The sequence below is a fragment of the Penicillium subrubescens genome, assembly GCF_028828155.1.
Source record: "Penicillium subrubescens strain IBT 31985 chromosome Unknown utg000001l_segment0_segment0, whole genome shotgun sequence".
In the NCBI taxonomy this organism is placed as follows: domain Eukaryota; kingdom Fungi; phylum Ascomycota; class Eurotiomycetes; order Eurotiales; family Aspergillaceae; genus Penicillium; species Penicillium subrubescens.
Window position 1 is genome coordinate 3,409,045 of NW_026643151.1, and position 15,577 is coordinate 3,424,621.

Below are 15,577 nucleotides of genomic sequence, written 5' to 3' on the forward strand. Positions count from 1 at the left end.
TATCCAATGCAATACCTACAGGTATGCCTTAAGAAACTAATGACTAAATATCAAAAAGACGAGCAAAGACGTCAACTACTTTCTACTTTAAACTGGCTTCTCAGATAGTTTTCTAATGGTGAATCAAGGAGCAAGGCTGTGCTTTGACTAGTCGATATGTGGAGAATAAGAAAGAACGCGGAATATAGGCATGCTATGAAAGATATTTCAACACCGCCACAAATTATTAGACTGTTCAATCGTACAGTGCACAACCTCATTCTGAACCTAAGAGCCTTAATGCGTTCTTCAGCTCTTTGATCGCCGTATCCACATCGTCAAATGTCAAAGCTGAGACTGCCCAGCGAGCATGCTTCTGTGCTAGTGAGATATTATGATCATCCACCGAGTGCGATGGCTGACTTGGGGCTGCAGGAGCTGGCGCAACAGGAATACGGGCAGCTGGAGCTGGTACCGAAGAAGATGCTGCTGGGGGAGGAATATGGGCACTGGCAGTTGATGGATCGTAGAATGAAGCTGGATTTGGGGCCTCGATTGTTGGGCTTGTCGCAGATGGGGGAGGGAAGGACTGGAAGGTGTTAGGGTGATGCGGTGCGTGAGAAGAATGCAGATCCGAAGATCCTGGCGTATCCGGGAGATCTATGATGGGAGCCGGGCCGCCAGTTCTGCCACCAATGGTTCCAGGTGTGGATGGGAGGTCCAGTCCACCACCAGCGTTCGGCAAGTCAATATCTCTTGCTCTTCCCGGGGTACCGGGTGGGTTGCTGGGTACAGAGGGGATCTCAAATTCCGGGGCAGCAGGAGCTCGTGGCGGCATTGAAGACGTCCGGGATGGATGCAGCGACTCGTCCAAGGTAGATTGATGGGCCAATTGGCGGCCGAGACGATCAGCTTCGTCTGGGACTTCTTCGACGGACGCTTGTCGTGGCTTCGAGGCCTGTTCTGCCACTGACTCATCAAAAGCTTGCACTTCTGGATCGGTTGGTGCTACGACTTCTTCCTCTTCCTTTGGCGCAGGGTTGGTTGCATTGGGATCCTCTCCCGCCTTGAAGGCCTTCACGATTCGAATCGCATGGTATTTCGCAAACTTGATCCTCCCTGCAATCTCCGAGTCCAGCTCCCCCCAAATTTGACATAGTTCGAGGAAGATAGCTGCTGCTTGGAACGTATCGGCGGTTTGCCTATCTACAGATAAGTAGGTGTTTAGTTGTCTGGTTGCGCTCGGAAGCTCACTTTGTGACTTTATTGGCAGTCATAGCAGCCTCGGCGCGATTGAAAACCTCCAGTCCAAATTGCTCCACATAAGCACTTGCCGCATCATTATCTGTAACTGCCTCATTCTCAGAGTTCTCGCTTTTGAACTGGTTCCAGGGGAATATGATTAGCGGCCAAGCTCGCGCAGAGGCCAAAGGTGATGCTGGGGTTGGAATGAGGGACCGGTACGACTAACTTGCTCAAGCTTATCAACGAGATTGATCGTGTAGGCTTTGATTTCCTCGTCGGAGTTGTGAAGCCCTCTCTCGATTATCTGGTTCACAATATGATAATTGCCTATCGTATGGGGCGAACTGATCAGTGGGGGGTCACATCGCGGGGAAAGCGGCACCACTCACACCAGTAGGCGACCACGGGCTTTGCCTTCTCAATTTGCGCTGCCCTGATGGCAAAGCGCCCAATATCAGCGGATCGTAACGCTGCCGGAATACTGCTAGCCATGGTTGAGGTTGTCGCAGCAAGGTTGGTGGAAAGGAGCTCGGGGCCAGATGACGTTTTGCAGTGTTGAATCCCACCGCCCGTGCGGAGATGCGATAAAAGACAACCTTATCTCCTTTGGGAAGCTGCGGGCCCAGGGATGTACAGTGTTAGGCGATTGTTTGATTGGTGTTTTTTTTGATGCTGCCTGCTATTATTGTACTCCAAATAACTTGATCCAGAAGAGGATCTCTAAAAGCAAACTTTGGCCATTCCTGATGGCTGTGGTGCTGATTACTAGTTAGAGATGCCGCATACTAATAGCTACCAATACATGTTTCAATAGGCAGAAGAATTGTCCGCCATGCGGCGCAGCCCATCATACCATAACTTTCGAGGCACTAAAGATGCCATGGTAGAGGTGGAAGATTTGGTTTTCATTGCGATCTCTAGGTAGTGAACATCTCTGGTTCGATTAATCTCTACCTGTCATTTAGATTCAAGCATCTTCGACAATCCACTCGCCAATTTCCACTCGCTCTTCAGCCAGAGCTTCAACCTCGAAATGATCCTCCACTTGTCCCCCAGGCCCTCCAATGCGCTCAATGACAATCCAAATCTTCCCCCGGGAGTCCGGACTCGGCGAGAGATCAAAGTCATCCACACGCACCCCCGAGGGAGCATCACAATGGCTGCCATCCTCAGACACAGCCAGTGTCTTCTTGTATGGACCCTGGCCCAGTTCCACGGTCATCAAGACAGGCGATGGGGCAACAGAACGAGACTCTATCGTGGATGATTTGCTCTTCGCAATCAATTTGATTCGGGTCATTCGAGACACTCGTAGTGGTGCCAGCATGCGGTCTTGTCCTGGGGTCAGAATACCAATACTAGATACAGTTCTTCGACGACCGGCGGATTCAGATGCGAGTGGTCGCACCACGCATGGAATCGAGGATGAGATCCAAAGTTCAAACCGGCCAAGTTGATCCGGTGCGAAGGTGGAGCATACTATGGTGTATAGACCCTTGTCGAGGGATTTAGTTTCGGCCAGAGCGCACCCGCGGCGATAGTCGCCACTGTCTGCAATGATGTCGCGGCTTCGGACTCTCGCGATGCGCTGGCCGTTGGACCAGAAGAGTTTCACGTGCGTTGCTAGCTCGGCCTCAGTTTCCAGGAGAATTGATACGTCGGTCTTTTCAGAAACCTCGAGACTGAATTGTGGGTTGGAGGAGTATCGCGCAGACTCTGCGTTGCCGCCGGCTGTCAATATTGTCCAAGAGCCGCTCGCTTTCTTTAGACACATGTGTTTGTCTCTGGAAGGGGCCAGTAAAACTGGAGATGTCGAGAACGCTGAGAGTGTAAAGTTCTGACTGGATGATGGTAAGGACTGCTCCGATATCACGACAGTGTAGGTAGTCCGTGGAGGCATTTCGAGTCTCATGAGAGTGTTGGGGGAATCAACGTAGGGCCCACGATGCAAAGCCCCATCATTCAGGGACACTCTTTTTCCACCAGCTTGGAAAATGTAGATGCTGATAAAACCAAGAGCACCGCCTTTGTGCTTTAGGTAATTATGGTCGTCCGTCTTGAAATGCTTGCCCAGCAGCAACCAAACAGTCCCTCCCCCTTCACTGTAGACAGAAAACTGAGGGTTCCTGACAAAGCAACCTGAAAGAGCCCGCCCTTGTGTAAGGTCCCATGTAAAATGTATGTCTTCACGATACTTGAATAAGCCAGGGTTCCAGTTGAGATAGAGATTTTCAAAGTTTTGAAAGACCTGCTCGCAATCCATCCAGAAGGTGCCAGGAGACAGAGGGGATGGTTGGTTTTCAGAGTGTATCGGGTCGAGTCTGCCGTTCTGTATAATGCTAGGCTCTGCGCCTGCCCATGGGTTCTTGAGTAGGAACTGGCGCCGTCCGTTGTTCTCCTTCATGTTGAGAATCGCGTAGTCATGCTCGCTGACCAAGCCCAGGCCTTGTTGTTCCCTCTCGGTCAGTTTGCCGGTTCCAATAGTCAGCACAACATCGCCATAAGAGAATGCCTGGTACAATCGGCCCCAGATCTCCTCTGACGTGGCATCCTCATTATGGAGGAAGACTTGCTCAGGGATCCATCCAGTCAACACCCAGAGATCAGTCCCGGAGTTACTCCCTGGGAAATCATAGCCCCCACGGACTTTCAGGTATGCTTTTTCAACCAACGCAGGCCATAAGAAATTTGAGTGATTGCGGTCAATCACATGAAGTGATCGTTGTGTATTTGACGATGGTAACCGGTCATCTATGACGACTTTTCGAAATGCTCCATTAAAGTAAAAACAAAAGATGTATTTCCCTGAGGGTGAGAGAGCAGGTTCATCCGAGCCACGCTCACGGGGATACATAGCTGGCGAAGCATGCTAATTTCAATCAGTATAACACTCGAATGCTTTCAGGAACTGGATACATACCTCTCCCAGCCCCCGCTCTGATCTTGACGTAGTCGCACATAGACTAGCAACTACAGAGCAATCGGTGAGGACATCTTGCACTAGATCAGAAGTCCCTTTGACAGACATTACGGGTTTCTCCACATCTTGTGTCTGGGTTGCAACATTTTTGGCATGTAGTAACTCGAAGGGTCGTTTCCACCCAGCGAAGATCTTTGTTTGGCAACCAGATATTTGCAGATCAGGAGAATCTCTTTAGAAAATGTCAGACAAGGCGGACAATGGGAAATATCTGAAAAACATTCATTCTGCACATACGTGAATGGCTGTTCGAATTCGACCGGGGTCGGTGCGCGCTCCCATGGTGGAAAGATAAATCCATTAAGCTTTGCCCCCTCTAGCACGATAATCTCTTCACGAGTCGTGAGCTTGCGCTTGGACGTGGGTGGCTGCAACTTGGAGACAGGTTTCTGGCGGGCCGCCGATTGCCAGTCCGCGGCCGCCTTGATCCGCTCCGCACGGGTGATGAGTTCCTTGCATTTAGCATCGAGTTGAACTTTATCATCAGAGGGTGCGATACGCAGAGCTTTCATGTAATATTCAGCGGCATTGATGGCAGCTTCCAGAGCCGCTTTCTGAGAGGTGGCGGAGGCTATCGCTCCTTCGGCTTGCTAACTGCCGATTAGCGATTCCGCAGTTCCATGTCTCCAGTCTGGGGAAATAAGGTAGGGGGGGGGGAGCCATACTTACCAACGCTTGGGAAACATGCGAATTCAACGTAGCCCCATGGGGTCTAGACATGGCTCGCACCTTTGCTGGGGTCGCTAGGAAAGCCGATCGTCGCACTGGATAGTAGTCAAACTAACAAGTGGGAATCTTGCCGGCAGCCGAAAGGTGGTTGGAAGCCGACGTGCCCCGCAAAGAATGACTGGCCTGTAAGCCATCAACCCCCTCTATCACCACTAGAACAACCGCTGATACGCGGTCGAATCTCGGGATATGTAATTTCGTAGATGCTCGGTTCAATCCGAGCCATTTACATAGAACGCGCCGACGGACATGCTGCTGTGTAGCTCTAGAGATCCCCCAAGGAAGGCTGACCTAAGCCAGGCCGACCTCCGAAGGGACCTCGGCTCGCAGCGCTTCACCGCAGCGCGCGCCGAGGTGCTTTTCAGCGCCTGTGCCATTCCGGTTTCTAGGTTCGGTCGTTTTCTTTTCGGGTGACATCGGTTACTATGATCTTGAGTATCCTGGCGATACCTCCGAGATCTTCTTCTATGAGCCCCTGATCGAATCTCTTGTCTCCTACTTGTCATTTGTCCTTGGTTTCTTCCGTCTTCGGAGCAAGCGTCCGTCGGTTAGAGGCCCCGCTCCGCTTTCTCTTTTGCGTCCGCTTTAACGGGCTTCTCCTCCCTTACAACAACTGTTAGACGTCAAGCGCGTCTATTCAATATACATCATGGCTGGTCAATCCAAGCCTGTACGCCTGTCCCCTTGGGGAAGCGCAGTTGCGGGTGCAACGGGCGCCGTTCTGGCAAACGCAATGGTATACCCATTGGACCTGTGAGAAATACCCCGGTTGAGCGGAGGAGCTACAATCTTCAAGATTCAACAGTGCGCAACAATTTACTGACCAAGCTTGCTTTTTATAGTGTGAAGACTAAATTGCAGGTTCAAGTTAAGCAAACGAAAGGCGCCGAAGCACAAAACGAGGTCGAACACTATGACGGAACCGTGGACGCTATCACGAAGATTGTAGAGAAGGAGGGTCTAACTGGCCTGTACTCTGGAATTGCGGGCTCCCTGCTCGGAGTTGCCTCAACCAACTTTGCCTACTTCTACTGGTACAGCGTTGTTCGCACTCTCTACATGGCTTCCAACAAGGGCTCGCAGAACCCCGGCACTGCGGTCGAGCTGTCTCTCGGTGCGGTGGCTGGTGCCGTCGCCCAGGTCTTCACCATTCCCGTGGCAGTGATCACCACCCGGCAACAAACACAGCCCAAGGGCGAGAAGAAGGGATTGATTGAGACCGGTCGGGAGGTCGTTGACAGCGAGGACGGCTGGTCCGGCCTGTGGCGCGGCCTGAAGGCCAGTTTGATTCTGGTTGTCAACCCCGCCATTACCTATGGAGCTTACCAGCGCCTGAAGGAGGTCATTTTCCCTGGAAAGAATAACCTTAAGCCTTGGGAGGCATTCCGTGAGTACAATCGGGTTTTGGTGCCGTTGATTAATAGACTCACTAACAACCATCGCAGTCCTCGGTGCCATGTCCAAGGCTCTGGCCACCATTGCGACTCAGCCTCTTATCGTCGCCAAGGTCGGTCTGCAGTCTCGTCCCCCACCAGGCCGGCAAGGAAAGCCCTTCAAGACCTTTGGTGAGGTCATGAAGTATATTATCGAGCACGAGGGTGTTCTCTCCCTTTTCAAGGGCATCGGCCCTCAGATCATAAAGGGTCTGCTGGTCCAGGGTCTCCTGATGATGACCAAGGAGCGGTATGTTCCCAATCTCCATCTCAATTCTATAGGCTTTGATCTAACAATTCTCTTAGGATGGAACTCATGTTCATTCTTCTATTTGCCTACCTCCAGCGGATCAGGAAGGAGAAGTTGCAAAAGGCAGTGGATTCTGCAGCGGCCAAGGCTAAGACCAGCCTGCCCGCGACCCTGAAGTAGATAACATCTGTTCATTTATGCCTTTTTTCTTCTGTACCCCATTTACATGTTTCGGACCATGGCGTGTTGGTCTTTCTGCTTTCTTTTTGATACTCTTGAACGATCTAGACATCTTTGGGCTGTGTGATCATTGGAAGACGCCTGATGCAATATAGAAACGCGTCTGTTTCTCATCTGGAATTGTACATAAATCGACTCGGAGCTTATCCATACAGTTATTTGAATGCTCGAAGCGAATTACCTCCTGGAGTAAAGATCAATGAATGGTGTGTACGAAAATTAGCTACCTAAGTAGTGGGTCCTACGCACCGGATTTCCTATGACACGTCTTGGCTTTCCTTTTCCGTTTTAGTGCTCAGCCCCTCGCCGCTTTTACTCACTGAGTAGATCTGAGCACGCCTCTGAGCACCCAGCTCACGCGTACCCAAAAAAGTTCACACATACCCAACCGGGAATTGTTACACACACAGCAGTTTTTTGTCAACTTAACTAAGTTACTCGCAGGCCTTTGTCATCAGAGTTGATTTACGACGACACTGTTTTTGGCGCTTGGCTTTCTTGCTCGGAACAAATCGACCCGGTCGGGTGTGTAGTGCGGTAGCCATTGCTAAGTAGCACTTCCACGAATAAAGAGATGCCTCAAGCGTCACTTTTAGGCAAGCGAAGGAGAGAGGAAATAAAACAAGGGGGCTAACTAGCTAAGTAGTCTCAACTTTGCAGCGCATTAGCAGTTTTTATACGTGTACCAGTACTCCGTACGTGGTTTCGCTAACCGTGCTCCAAGGCGAGAGTAGAACACTGCTACGTTGAAAAACCCCATCTATTAGGATCAAAAACTGAATGCAGATAATCTGTGAAGGCTATGTTTAACCAGCAGCTTTCCCCCAGATTTTGCAAGCTCTGTTTTACAATACCTGGATTATTGAAAATAAAATATGGTTTCACTGGTCGCCGTTCTCTTCCGTTGACCGTGTTGAAGCCATAATTAAACGGTCATTTGGGTCACTTAGGTCTAGGCGTGCAATGTAACCGAGGGCAGAAAAAAGACTATGGTCAACTAATTAAGCATTGACCGTCGCAGAATACCTTTTTTTTTAACAGCTGGGGTGCAAGCAACTCATAAATATTATGGCCGAGTAGGCAGGCCTCCGGCACCTCTGGCACCCCTTCCCCAGAATACGAAGGCCTGTACTAGAACGGTATTCAAGGGCGACTAAGGACGATTAAGGACGATTGAGGATGATTGAGGACAATTGAGGACGATTCTCTAAAAGCAATATTCATGCGATAAGCCGAATTCGCAGGTGTTAAGTAGTAATAGCAAGCCCAGAATATCAGGATCCTCGAGCACGACATTCATTCACCGGTAGTATCGTCACGGCGTCTTGCCATACCAGACACACTACTGAATAGGAGACCACTGCGGCATTTGTCTCTTTGCATCTCGATTGTGGACCATACGAAGCCCTAAACCTGCGTTAGTGGTCTCTACAAGCAAGGGGGAGCAAAATAGGGGCTTCCCTTCTGATATAGCCTCTTAAGCGCACTACCTCATTCCATTCACGTCACTCGATCTACTCGTCCAGTCCGTATTCACATGATCCTACGTTCTAACTCGATCCCGATCGACCTACCATCACCTTTCGCTAGCCTCTCCTATTAAAACCATGGTTCTGAAGGCATGCGACCGATGCCACACGAGAAAAGAAAAATGCGCGTTCGCCGGCAGCAACCAGCGGTGTACCAGATGCTGTAGCCTCGCAATCGCATGCTCTACATCCCGGCGTGGAAGACGTATTGGACGCTTGCCTGTTGTGAAAGCTTTTCCTTACGGAGAGGCGCATATCTGGAGTGTCGACTCAACGCAACTACCCAACCTACAACGAAGCGTGTCTAGGTCAGGCGATAGCCATTCTATCCTTGGGCCTCTAAGTCGACGCTCTAGCTCAACGTTGCCCGCAAGTGACTTAGCTTTGTCCGACGAATTCGCCAGTTCTGCTGAAGCAGTGTGGTCGCCAGATAGAAATGACGCGATAGCCTTAGGGCCCGGAAAGCTACTCGCATCTCCAACCACACTTAAAACAGCTTCAGACGCCCTTCGCACATTCCTTGTCCGCGAACAGTTTTCTGCTTTACACATGCCATTTCTGATTGGGCCTAGCTTCGTTCCTATGTCTCAAAAGGTCACCTCCACCTTGTTATATCAATCGGCACCAGTTCTAGCCGACGCATACTTGGCATATACCGCATTGATGACGCGCTACCAAAGAACACCTATCATGCGCCAAGTTGAGCCCGATATTGCTAAAGCCGCAAAGGGACTACAACACCTCCGCGATATCAATATCAAAAAGGACACCGATGCTGTCTGTGCTCTCTCTTTAGGCCAAACCATGTACGCTTTCCATGTTCTCGCTGCGTCCGATGCTTTCAAGGCTCATTCGGTCGTACAAAACGCACTCATACGAGCGAAATCCTGGGTGCCGAGATTAATCCATTCTCCGATCACACAAATGTTCATCATAACCCCCGTTCTGATTGACACAGTCGAATGTTTAGTGCGCCGGGAGGTCCCTATCATCCGACTCCCTAGCACAGATCACGTCATTATTGATCGCTACGCAGGCGTCTGCGCAACACTTCTCCCCCTTCTATATGATCTTTGCCAATGCAGCCATAATATGAAGAGCGGTGTTCTTGATATTAGAGGTTTTCACGATCGACTAGCCGGTATACAGCAAACCATCACAGAGTGGAAGCCTCCCACGCCACCCCAATTATTTATTGAACATGGACCGCATGAGCGCCTACTGATAATAACGCAAGCGAATGTGTATCGTCTGGCAGCTTTATTAGCAATCCATCGTCTTCGATATCCCCTTGGGGTTCAAGATGAGATAGCAAGAGAGCTTGCAAATGGGATATTTTCGCATATATTGTCCTTTGCTCAATCGGCCGCGAAGGAGGTGACAGCCTTTCCAATGATCTTCCCTTTAACAATGGCCATGATCGAAGACGAAGGCAAAGATGAAGATCTGGGGAACAAATTGCCATTGTTTGCTTCTCAGAGCATGGGTGCAATAAGACTTGTAGGATCTATCAAGCAAATTAGGGCGTCTCGGGAGGCGGGATATGATGGAATCTGGTTCAACCTGGTTGGCACACATCTTCGCATGGCAATGCCAACCATGAATGTTAGTTTGTACATTATCAAAGCGCTACTTGCAGGAGAATATCAGGAACCGGCTTCGGTATAGCCAACAAGCAAAGCAAAAGCTTAATTTTAGTGACCACCTAGAAGATAAGGTAACTTTGAGCACTATGGTAGACAGTAGCCCTTAGCTCAGAGGCGACTGCAGCACATTGTGATAATGATAAAACTAGTGATATATGGGATGTTTTAGGAAAACTCTAATCCTAAGAAATGGAAGGTAAAAAAAGGCACACGGGAAAACAAGGAAAGGAGGAAAGCAGGAGGCGTATCCACCGACGAAACTGCGATTCAGAATAGTCAGCGCTGCTGCCCGTGCATTACGAGGTAAACAAGACTAGAAAAATCATGTTACAAACCGTTGCTATGCGCATGCCTGACCAGAGGCACCGGTGCTTTCTCAAGATGGCGGCCGATGGGTTTTCGAAGATTGGCCTGTCGAATGCCGGAGGGGCATCTTTGAAGAATCCGGGTGGGTAGTAGAGCCGACTCCATGACTGACCGCGAATGAGGAAATCCTCTGGTAGGTGAGACCCCAATCAACGCCAACGCCACTCTCCTTATGACCACCAAAGGGAGCGGAAGGGCTTAAGCTGAAATGGTCATTAGTCCAAATAGTACCAGCTTGAATTTGGCGTGCAACTCAGGCCACGCGGTCCAGATCAGCGGTCCAAATTGAAGCGCCAAGTCCCATCGAGGTGTTATTAGCACGTTCGATAACCTTGGCCTCATCATCCCACGACAGCAGAGGTACAATCGGACCTGTTAAAAGTTAGCAAAGGCTCTCATATATAAAATCCCATAGACACGCTTCGGCTCACCAAATGGCTCCTCGACTACAATCCGGGAGTTGTCGGGGGTCGGTCAATAATTGTGGGAGTAACCATGTAACCATATGAGGGCTCAATCCGACCACCAGTAGCAACCTTCCAGCCCTGCTTCTCTATATCATCGAAGAAAGTCTTGACACGCGAGTATCGCATATCATTTTGAAGAGGTCCGTGGCTGATTCCGGCCTTAAAACCATCACCCACAGTGTAGGACTCCACCTGGCGAACTAAGGCATCCCTGAACTTTTCGAAAATGGAGCTGTGCACATAAATTCGCTTCAAATTGAGGCAAATGTGACCCGAGTTCAAGAATGCGAAGAATGCAATCAGTAACGATTAGCTTGGCGTACAAGTTTCGTTTCATATCAAAAGATCCCCACCTTCTCGGCCACCTTTTCGATGTCAACATCGGGGAACACAATTGCAGGATCATTTCCACCGCTAATAATTATTTCAGTCAATGTATCGTGCATACCGCCTGGATTCAACATACAGCTCAAGGGTTACGCGCTTCAGTGTTCCGCTAGCACTTTGTAATACTCTCTTCCCGGTAGCGGTAGAGCCAGTAAAACTGATCTTGTCAATGCCGGGATGACTTGTGAGCCAGGGTCCCAAGTTATCATCACCACCCAAAGACTGCACCACAACCGGAAGGAAAAACTTCTGGGCTAGTTCGACAAGCTTCAAGCCGCCGTATGGTGTAAATGGGCTGCATTCGATTTGTTAGTATAAACCACTGTAATGATAACATGAAGAAACACACGAAGGCTTCACAATAATGACGTTACCAGTCAAAAGAGCAGGTGCAATCTTTCCGGTTGCGAGCATCAAGGGGAAGTTCCACGGCACAATAGCCCCAATGACACTGGGAGGAACATGTCTTGTTATCACCGTCCTCGTCTCATCATCTTCGATAACGTCTTCGATAAGTGGAAGGCTAGCCATTCCACGAATCCAATTAATGGCATTATTAGTCTCGAGCGTCGCTTGGAAAATCTGTTCAATATGTGTTAAAAGTACAGTGCATATACAATATCAGATAGTGATGACATACAGGCTTGCCTTGTTCGGTGATCAAGAGATCTCGGAACTGATCGCTGTATTCATCAATAGCATCTGCATATGCCAATACGGCCTTCTTCCGATCCTCATATGGCGTCGCAGATCAGAGCTTGAAAGCAGCTTTTCCGGCCGCAGTGGCTTTGTCAAGATCCTCTGGTGTTGCAACTGGAACCTCTGGCAGGACTTCCAAGGTCGCGGGGTTCAATCCATGGCGAGTGAACTCCGTAGGAGAGCTCTTGCCATTGATGATTTGAACAAAGTTCGATCTAAGATCGAAGTCGACAGTCATATTGAAATATTTCAGCTAAGGGGGGATTGAAGATGCACTAGCACATATATTCTGTCAGGCCGAACACCATCATTCCTCTTATATGTTCATGAGAGGCAAATATGTGAGAAACGTGGATCTAGTCGACTATGCCTTTTCTCGGTACTTTGCCGCAAATATCGCCGCAAATACCTAAGTTTCCCTCATTTTCCCATCTTGATCTGGGTGAGTCCCACATCCATGCGGGAAACTCCGGGGTACCCGCACTAGTGCTTGTTGTCAAAGCCAGTGGCTATTTTACACGAGCTAGAACCTATAAACTTATTAGATGACTAATACCAAGCGAGAATGAGGGAATGGCGGTTGCACAGATAGGCGGTCCTCGGCTGTAAGTGCGATGGTGCGGAAAGGGGAGAACAAAGTGTTAATTACGTGGATTCGCATGATCCCGGCGAAGTTACTTCTGTATCAGCTGTTCAATCACTTTGAAGCGTTCTAAATTTGATGACTGGATAGAATACCTCATAATTATGTCAGTATATAGAGGTTTGCCAAGTTCAGAAAAGTCGATTAGTGAAGTCAGGATATCTGGAAATCCACTTCGTGGTCATTTTTGTTGTTGTTGTTGTTTGCAGTCCAGTGGGATTGCAGGAGAAGTCTGCGATCCAAGACCTCCCATGGGGTATTGGGATGCGCTTAACTAAGGAATTATTGACTTCGAAGGGCAAGAAGAGGCATTATATTCCGAAAATGGTTCTATCGCATCAATCATCATAATTCTGGCAGCTGTATTATACTACGAGTCTACTTAGCATTACCTTCAACACATTGATTTAACAAAAGCAGTCAGACCAAGAGGCATTATCAAGGCCAGGGATGTGGATGCATATTTGGCCTAAATCTCAATGGCTAAATGAAAGCTTGGAAGGTGAATGATTTCACGGTAAATATTCAATACTCCCCCGCAAGGCCCTTGATGCCTTCTTCAATGATTCGCTTCGGTACCCAGACAATCCATTCAAAATCCTTTGAAGATGCAACCTCCGGACCATCATCATAAACCCTGACATCCTTAAAGGGAAGTATGCCGCTGTTTAATAGAGTCATTGGGACTTCATGCCGAAGTATGCGAGCCATAAATTTTCCAATCGAAAGTAAGAATGGCTCAGCATCGGGAAAAGTAGTCGTGACATGAGATGCAGATATTGCCAAACGTAGCGGTGCCCCAGGCCCGGTATGCTGCCTTGTTAAACCTAAACGTTCTATTGTATAAATAGTGTCGGAGACTACGTTTATCGTCGAAAATTTGGCTATATCAGCATATTAACTTCGCTCTATAACTCTGATCTCTATTTATATATTGCTCTTTAATATATTACCTTAGATTACCACTAGTTAGCTAGTAGTGTAAGCGGTCTTAGGTAGTAAGATCCTTTTTCTATAAACAAAAAGGGTAGTAGCCGGGGCAGATTACAGTGTGACGATATACGACTACCTCACAGTACTAAGTTCCCTATAACTAGAGGTAGGAAGAGCAGTGGTCTCGCTAGTAACTTAACTGAAACTACTTTATGCACTCGTAGCAAAATTCAACTCTGATTCTGAGACTTAAAGATCTAAAGCAATCTTGCGTCGAACATAGTTGTGAATATAGGTACTCCTGTGTTCGTTTTTTTAGACTGAGAACATTAGTATAGTTTCATTATTCTGTAGCTAGACAGCTTACTGCGTAATCTCTTTATTATAACCTGTAGCAGGGCAGCGACTTTTAACGGGGCTTTCTTGTGGAAGATAGATTATATCAAAGTCACGTTTATAGTGATTTTTTAGGTCTTCCACAAAAAGGAGAACTTCATCGAATAAAAGCTCGCCGTCGAAATTCATTAAGGTTGAAATTCGCGGAAATTCAGGTATAATCAAGGCTTGAGCCCCGCGTGCAAACGTTATCATCATTATTAAGCGCCCGCTCCTCTTTCCCTTTATTGAGAATTCTTTAATCTCTTCTTTCCTGTATCCAGCTGCTTTGGTATTTCTTCAGCTTAGAAAGGCAGAATCGAACCAAGGCCTTTCTGTAGTTTAGTTGCTCCGTAGTTATAGACACTTTGTCCCTATGTACAATCACAGTATGTATCTGCGGCAACGATCGTCGGCGGCGCCTCAAAGCTTCCGCCGCGGTGATCACCACTCTTCCCTGAACAACTCCCACCCCTTCTACTTCCTCCCCGCCCTGCCTTTTAGTAGGGCTCTGGGTAGTCATGCGATGGCCACAATGGAGCACCGAGTCAAGCAATGACGATAAAGAACTGCCGGAGCGCAAAGCCAACTCCTCAACCGCGTCATCATACCCCACACCCGCAACAAACAACTCCGACTCGGTTCTGGACTGGGGCGACTTCGCAGAGTCCAGGACATTGATCTCTACCGTACTTTTGACGAGCGGTATCCTGCTCGCGGTGCGCTTTCATCGCAGCTACTTGCGCCGTATCCCCGACGCGCCTAGCATTTCACCCTCGTTCCTCCGCCGCCGGACTATCTTCGGCAAAGTGACCAGTGTTGGCGATGGTGATAACTTCAGGATATTTCACACCCCTGGTGGCCGACTTGCTGGATGGGGTTGGTTGCCATGGAAGAAAGTTCCTACTACCAAGAAAGAGCTGAAAGATAATACCGTTCGTCTCTCTGTCCTGTTGTTGCCAACCCGGCTTCAACTTCTCTGGCTCTCCAAGCTAACACATCCTCACTTACGAGCAGATTCACATCCGTTTAGCAGGCATAGATGCCCCTGAACTGGCACATTTCGGCCGGCCCGAACAACCATTCGCCCGTGAAGCCCACCAATGGCTCACCTCCTACCTCCAAAACCGCCGCGTACGGGCCTCCGTCCATCGCCAGGATCAGTACAGTCGTGTCGTTGCCAGTGTATTTGTCCGGCGCGCCTTTGATTTTCCCCCATATCGCCGGAGAGATGTATCATATGAAATGCTGAAGCGCGGCCTGGCTACGATATATGAAGCCAAGGTAGGCGCCGAGTTTGGAGGCGAGAAGCTGGAGCAGAAGTACCGCCGTGCGGAGTGGTGGGCGAAAGCACGGTCCAAGGGTCTTTGGAAGGATTATCACCGCATCGGGTCTAATTTCGAAAGTCCGAGAGAGTATAAGAATCGGATGGGAATGGGCGACCCTTCTGATAATGGCGGTAATACCAAATCATAGCCGCAGGATGTTGTTGCCCCTCACGCCCTCTCCGCTGAGAGGAAAGTGTTTTGATATGTACATGATAAGACGATCCATGACCATATTGTAAATTTACACATGTCTTACGGGTTTAGAGACATGATGATCAGTTCAATCCAGTTTTAAATATGTATATCGTACACCAAAGGTGGTAATAGCTGTAACTGTACAAAGTGCTC

The 15,577-nt window shown here is 48.8% G+C and overlaps 7 protein-coding genes across 7 annotated transcripts; 3 read left to right on the forward strand and 4 right to left on the reverse strand.

Moving 5' to 3' along the window:
* Window positions 1-149: 149 nt before the first annotated feature.
* Window positions 150-1,765, reverse strand: N7473_001163 (uncharacterized protein). The gene is made up of 4 exons (XM_057147103.1): window positions 1,614-1,765; window positions 1,451-1,551; window positions 1,234-1,361; window positions 150-1,181 (listed from the first exon to the last, which is right to left on the reverse strand). Exons 1-4 carry the CDS (start codon window positions 1,714-1,716, stop codon window positions 257-259), a joined length of 1,257 nt encoding a protein of 418 aa, XP_057014989.1. The 5' UTR covers window positions 1,717-1,765; the 3' UTR covers window positions 150-256.
* A 426-nt stretch (window positions 1,766-2,191) lies between these two features.
* N7473_001164 (calpain-like protease PalBory) lies at window positions 2,192-5,001 on the reverse strand (the record flags this gene model as incomplete). The annotated part of the gene is made up of 4 exons (XM_057147104.1): window positions 4,874-5,001; window positions 4,442-4,794; window positions 4,145-4,376; window positions 2,192-4,093 (listed from the first exon to the last, which is right to left on the reverse strand). Exons 1-4 carry the CDS (start codon window positions 4,922-4,924, stop codon window positions 2,192-2,194), a joined length of 2,538 nt encoding a protein of 845 aa, XP_057014990.1. The 5' UTR covers window positions 4,925-5,001.
* Window positions 5,002-5,582: 581 nt separating this feature from the next.
* Window positions 5,583-6,796, forward strand: N7473_001165 (putative peroxisomal carrier protein; the record flags this gene model as incomplete). Its single annotated transcript, XM_057147105.1, has 4 exons — window positions 5,583-5,686; window positions 5,776-6,320; window positions 6,379-6,616; window positions 6,673-6,796. The coding sequence occupies 4 exons, from the start codon at window positions 5,583-5,585 to the stop codon at window positions 6,794-6,796; spliced, it is 1,011 nt and encodes a 336-aa protein (XP_057014991.1).
* A 1,667-nt stretch (window positions 6,797-8,463) lies between these two features.
* On the forward strand, window positions 8,464-10,053 carry N7473_001166 (Zn(II)2Cys6 transcription factor; the record flags this gene model as incomplete). The annotated part of the gene is made up of 1 exon (XM_057147106.1): window positions 8,464-10,053. One exon carries the CDS (start codon window positions 8,464-8,466, stop codon window positions 10,051-10,053), a length of 1,590 nt encoding a protein of 529 aa, XP_057014992.1.
* A 597-nt stretch (window positions 10,054-10,650) lies between these two features.
* N7473_001167 (uncharacterized protein) lies at window positions 10,651-12,188 on the reverse strand (the record flags this gene model as incomplete). Its single annotated transcript, XM_057147107.1, has 8 exons — window positions 10,651-10,769; window positions 10,829-10,843; window positions 10,900-11,080; window positions 11,218-11,278; window positions 11,331-11,546; window positions 11,601-11,833; window positions 11,892-11,984; window positions 12,072-12,188. The coding sequence occupies 8 exons, from the start codon at window positions 12,186-12,188 to the stop codon at window positions 10,651-10,653; spliced, it is 1,035 nt and encodes a 344-aa protein (XP_057014993.1).
* Window positions 12,189-13,775: 1,587 nt separating this feature from the next.
* N7473_001168 (uncharacterized protein) lies at window positions 13,776-14,120 on the reverse strand (the record flags this gene model as incomplete). The annotated part of the gene is made up of 2 exons (XM_057147108.1): window positions 13,776-13,827; window positions 13,894-14,120. 2 exons carry the CDS (start codon window positions 14,118-14,120, stop codon window positions 13,776-13,778), a joined length of 279 nt encoding a protein of 92 aa, XP_057014994.1.
* A 302-nt stretch (window positions 14,121-14,422) lies between these two features.
* Window positions 14,423-15,377, forward strand: N7473_001169 (thermonuclease family protein; the record flags this gene model as incomplete). The annotated part of the gene is made up of 2 exons (XM_057147109.1): window positions 14,423-14,836; window positions 14,919-15,377. 2 exons carry the CDS (start codon window positions 14,423-14,425, stop codon window positions 15,375-15,377), a joined length of 873 nt encoding a protein of 290 aa, XP_057014995.1.
* Between the last annotated feature and the right edge of the window lie 200 nt (window positions 15,378-15,577).

Bases quoted from the DNA above. Each gene is read 5' to 3' on its own strand.
- N7473_001163 (XM_057147103.1), bottom strand. From the start codon at position 1,716: ATGGCTAGCAGTATTCCGGCAGCGTTACGATCCGCTGATATTGGGCGC. The intron at 1,362-1,450 runs GTTAGTCGTACC...CCCTGGAACCAG, and splicing joins TCGTTGATAAGCTTGAGCAA to TTCAAAAGCGAGAACTCTGA. The intron at 1,182-1,233 runs GTGAGCTTCCGA...ATCTGTAGATAG, and splicing joins ACTGCCAATAAAGTCACAAA to GCAAACCGCCGATACGTTCC.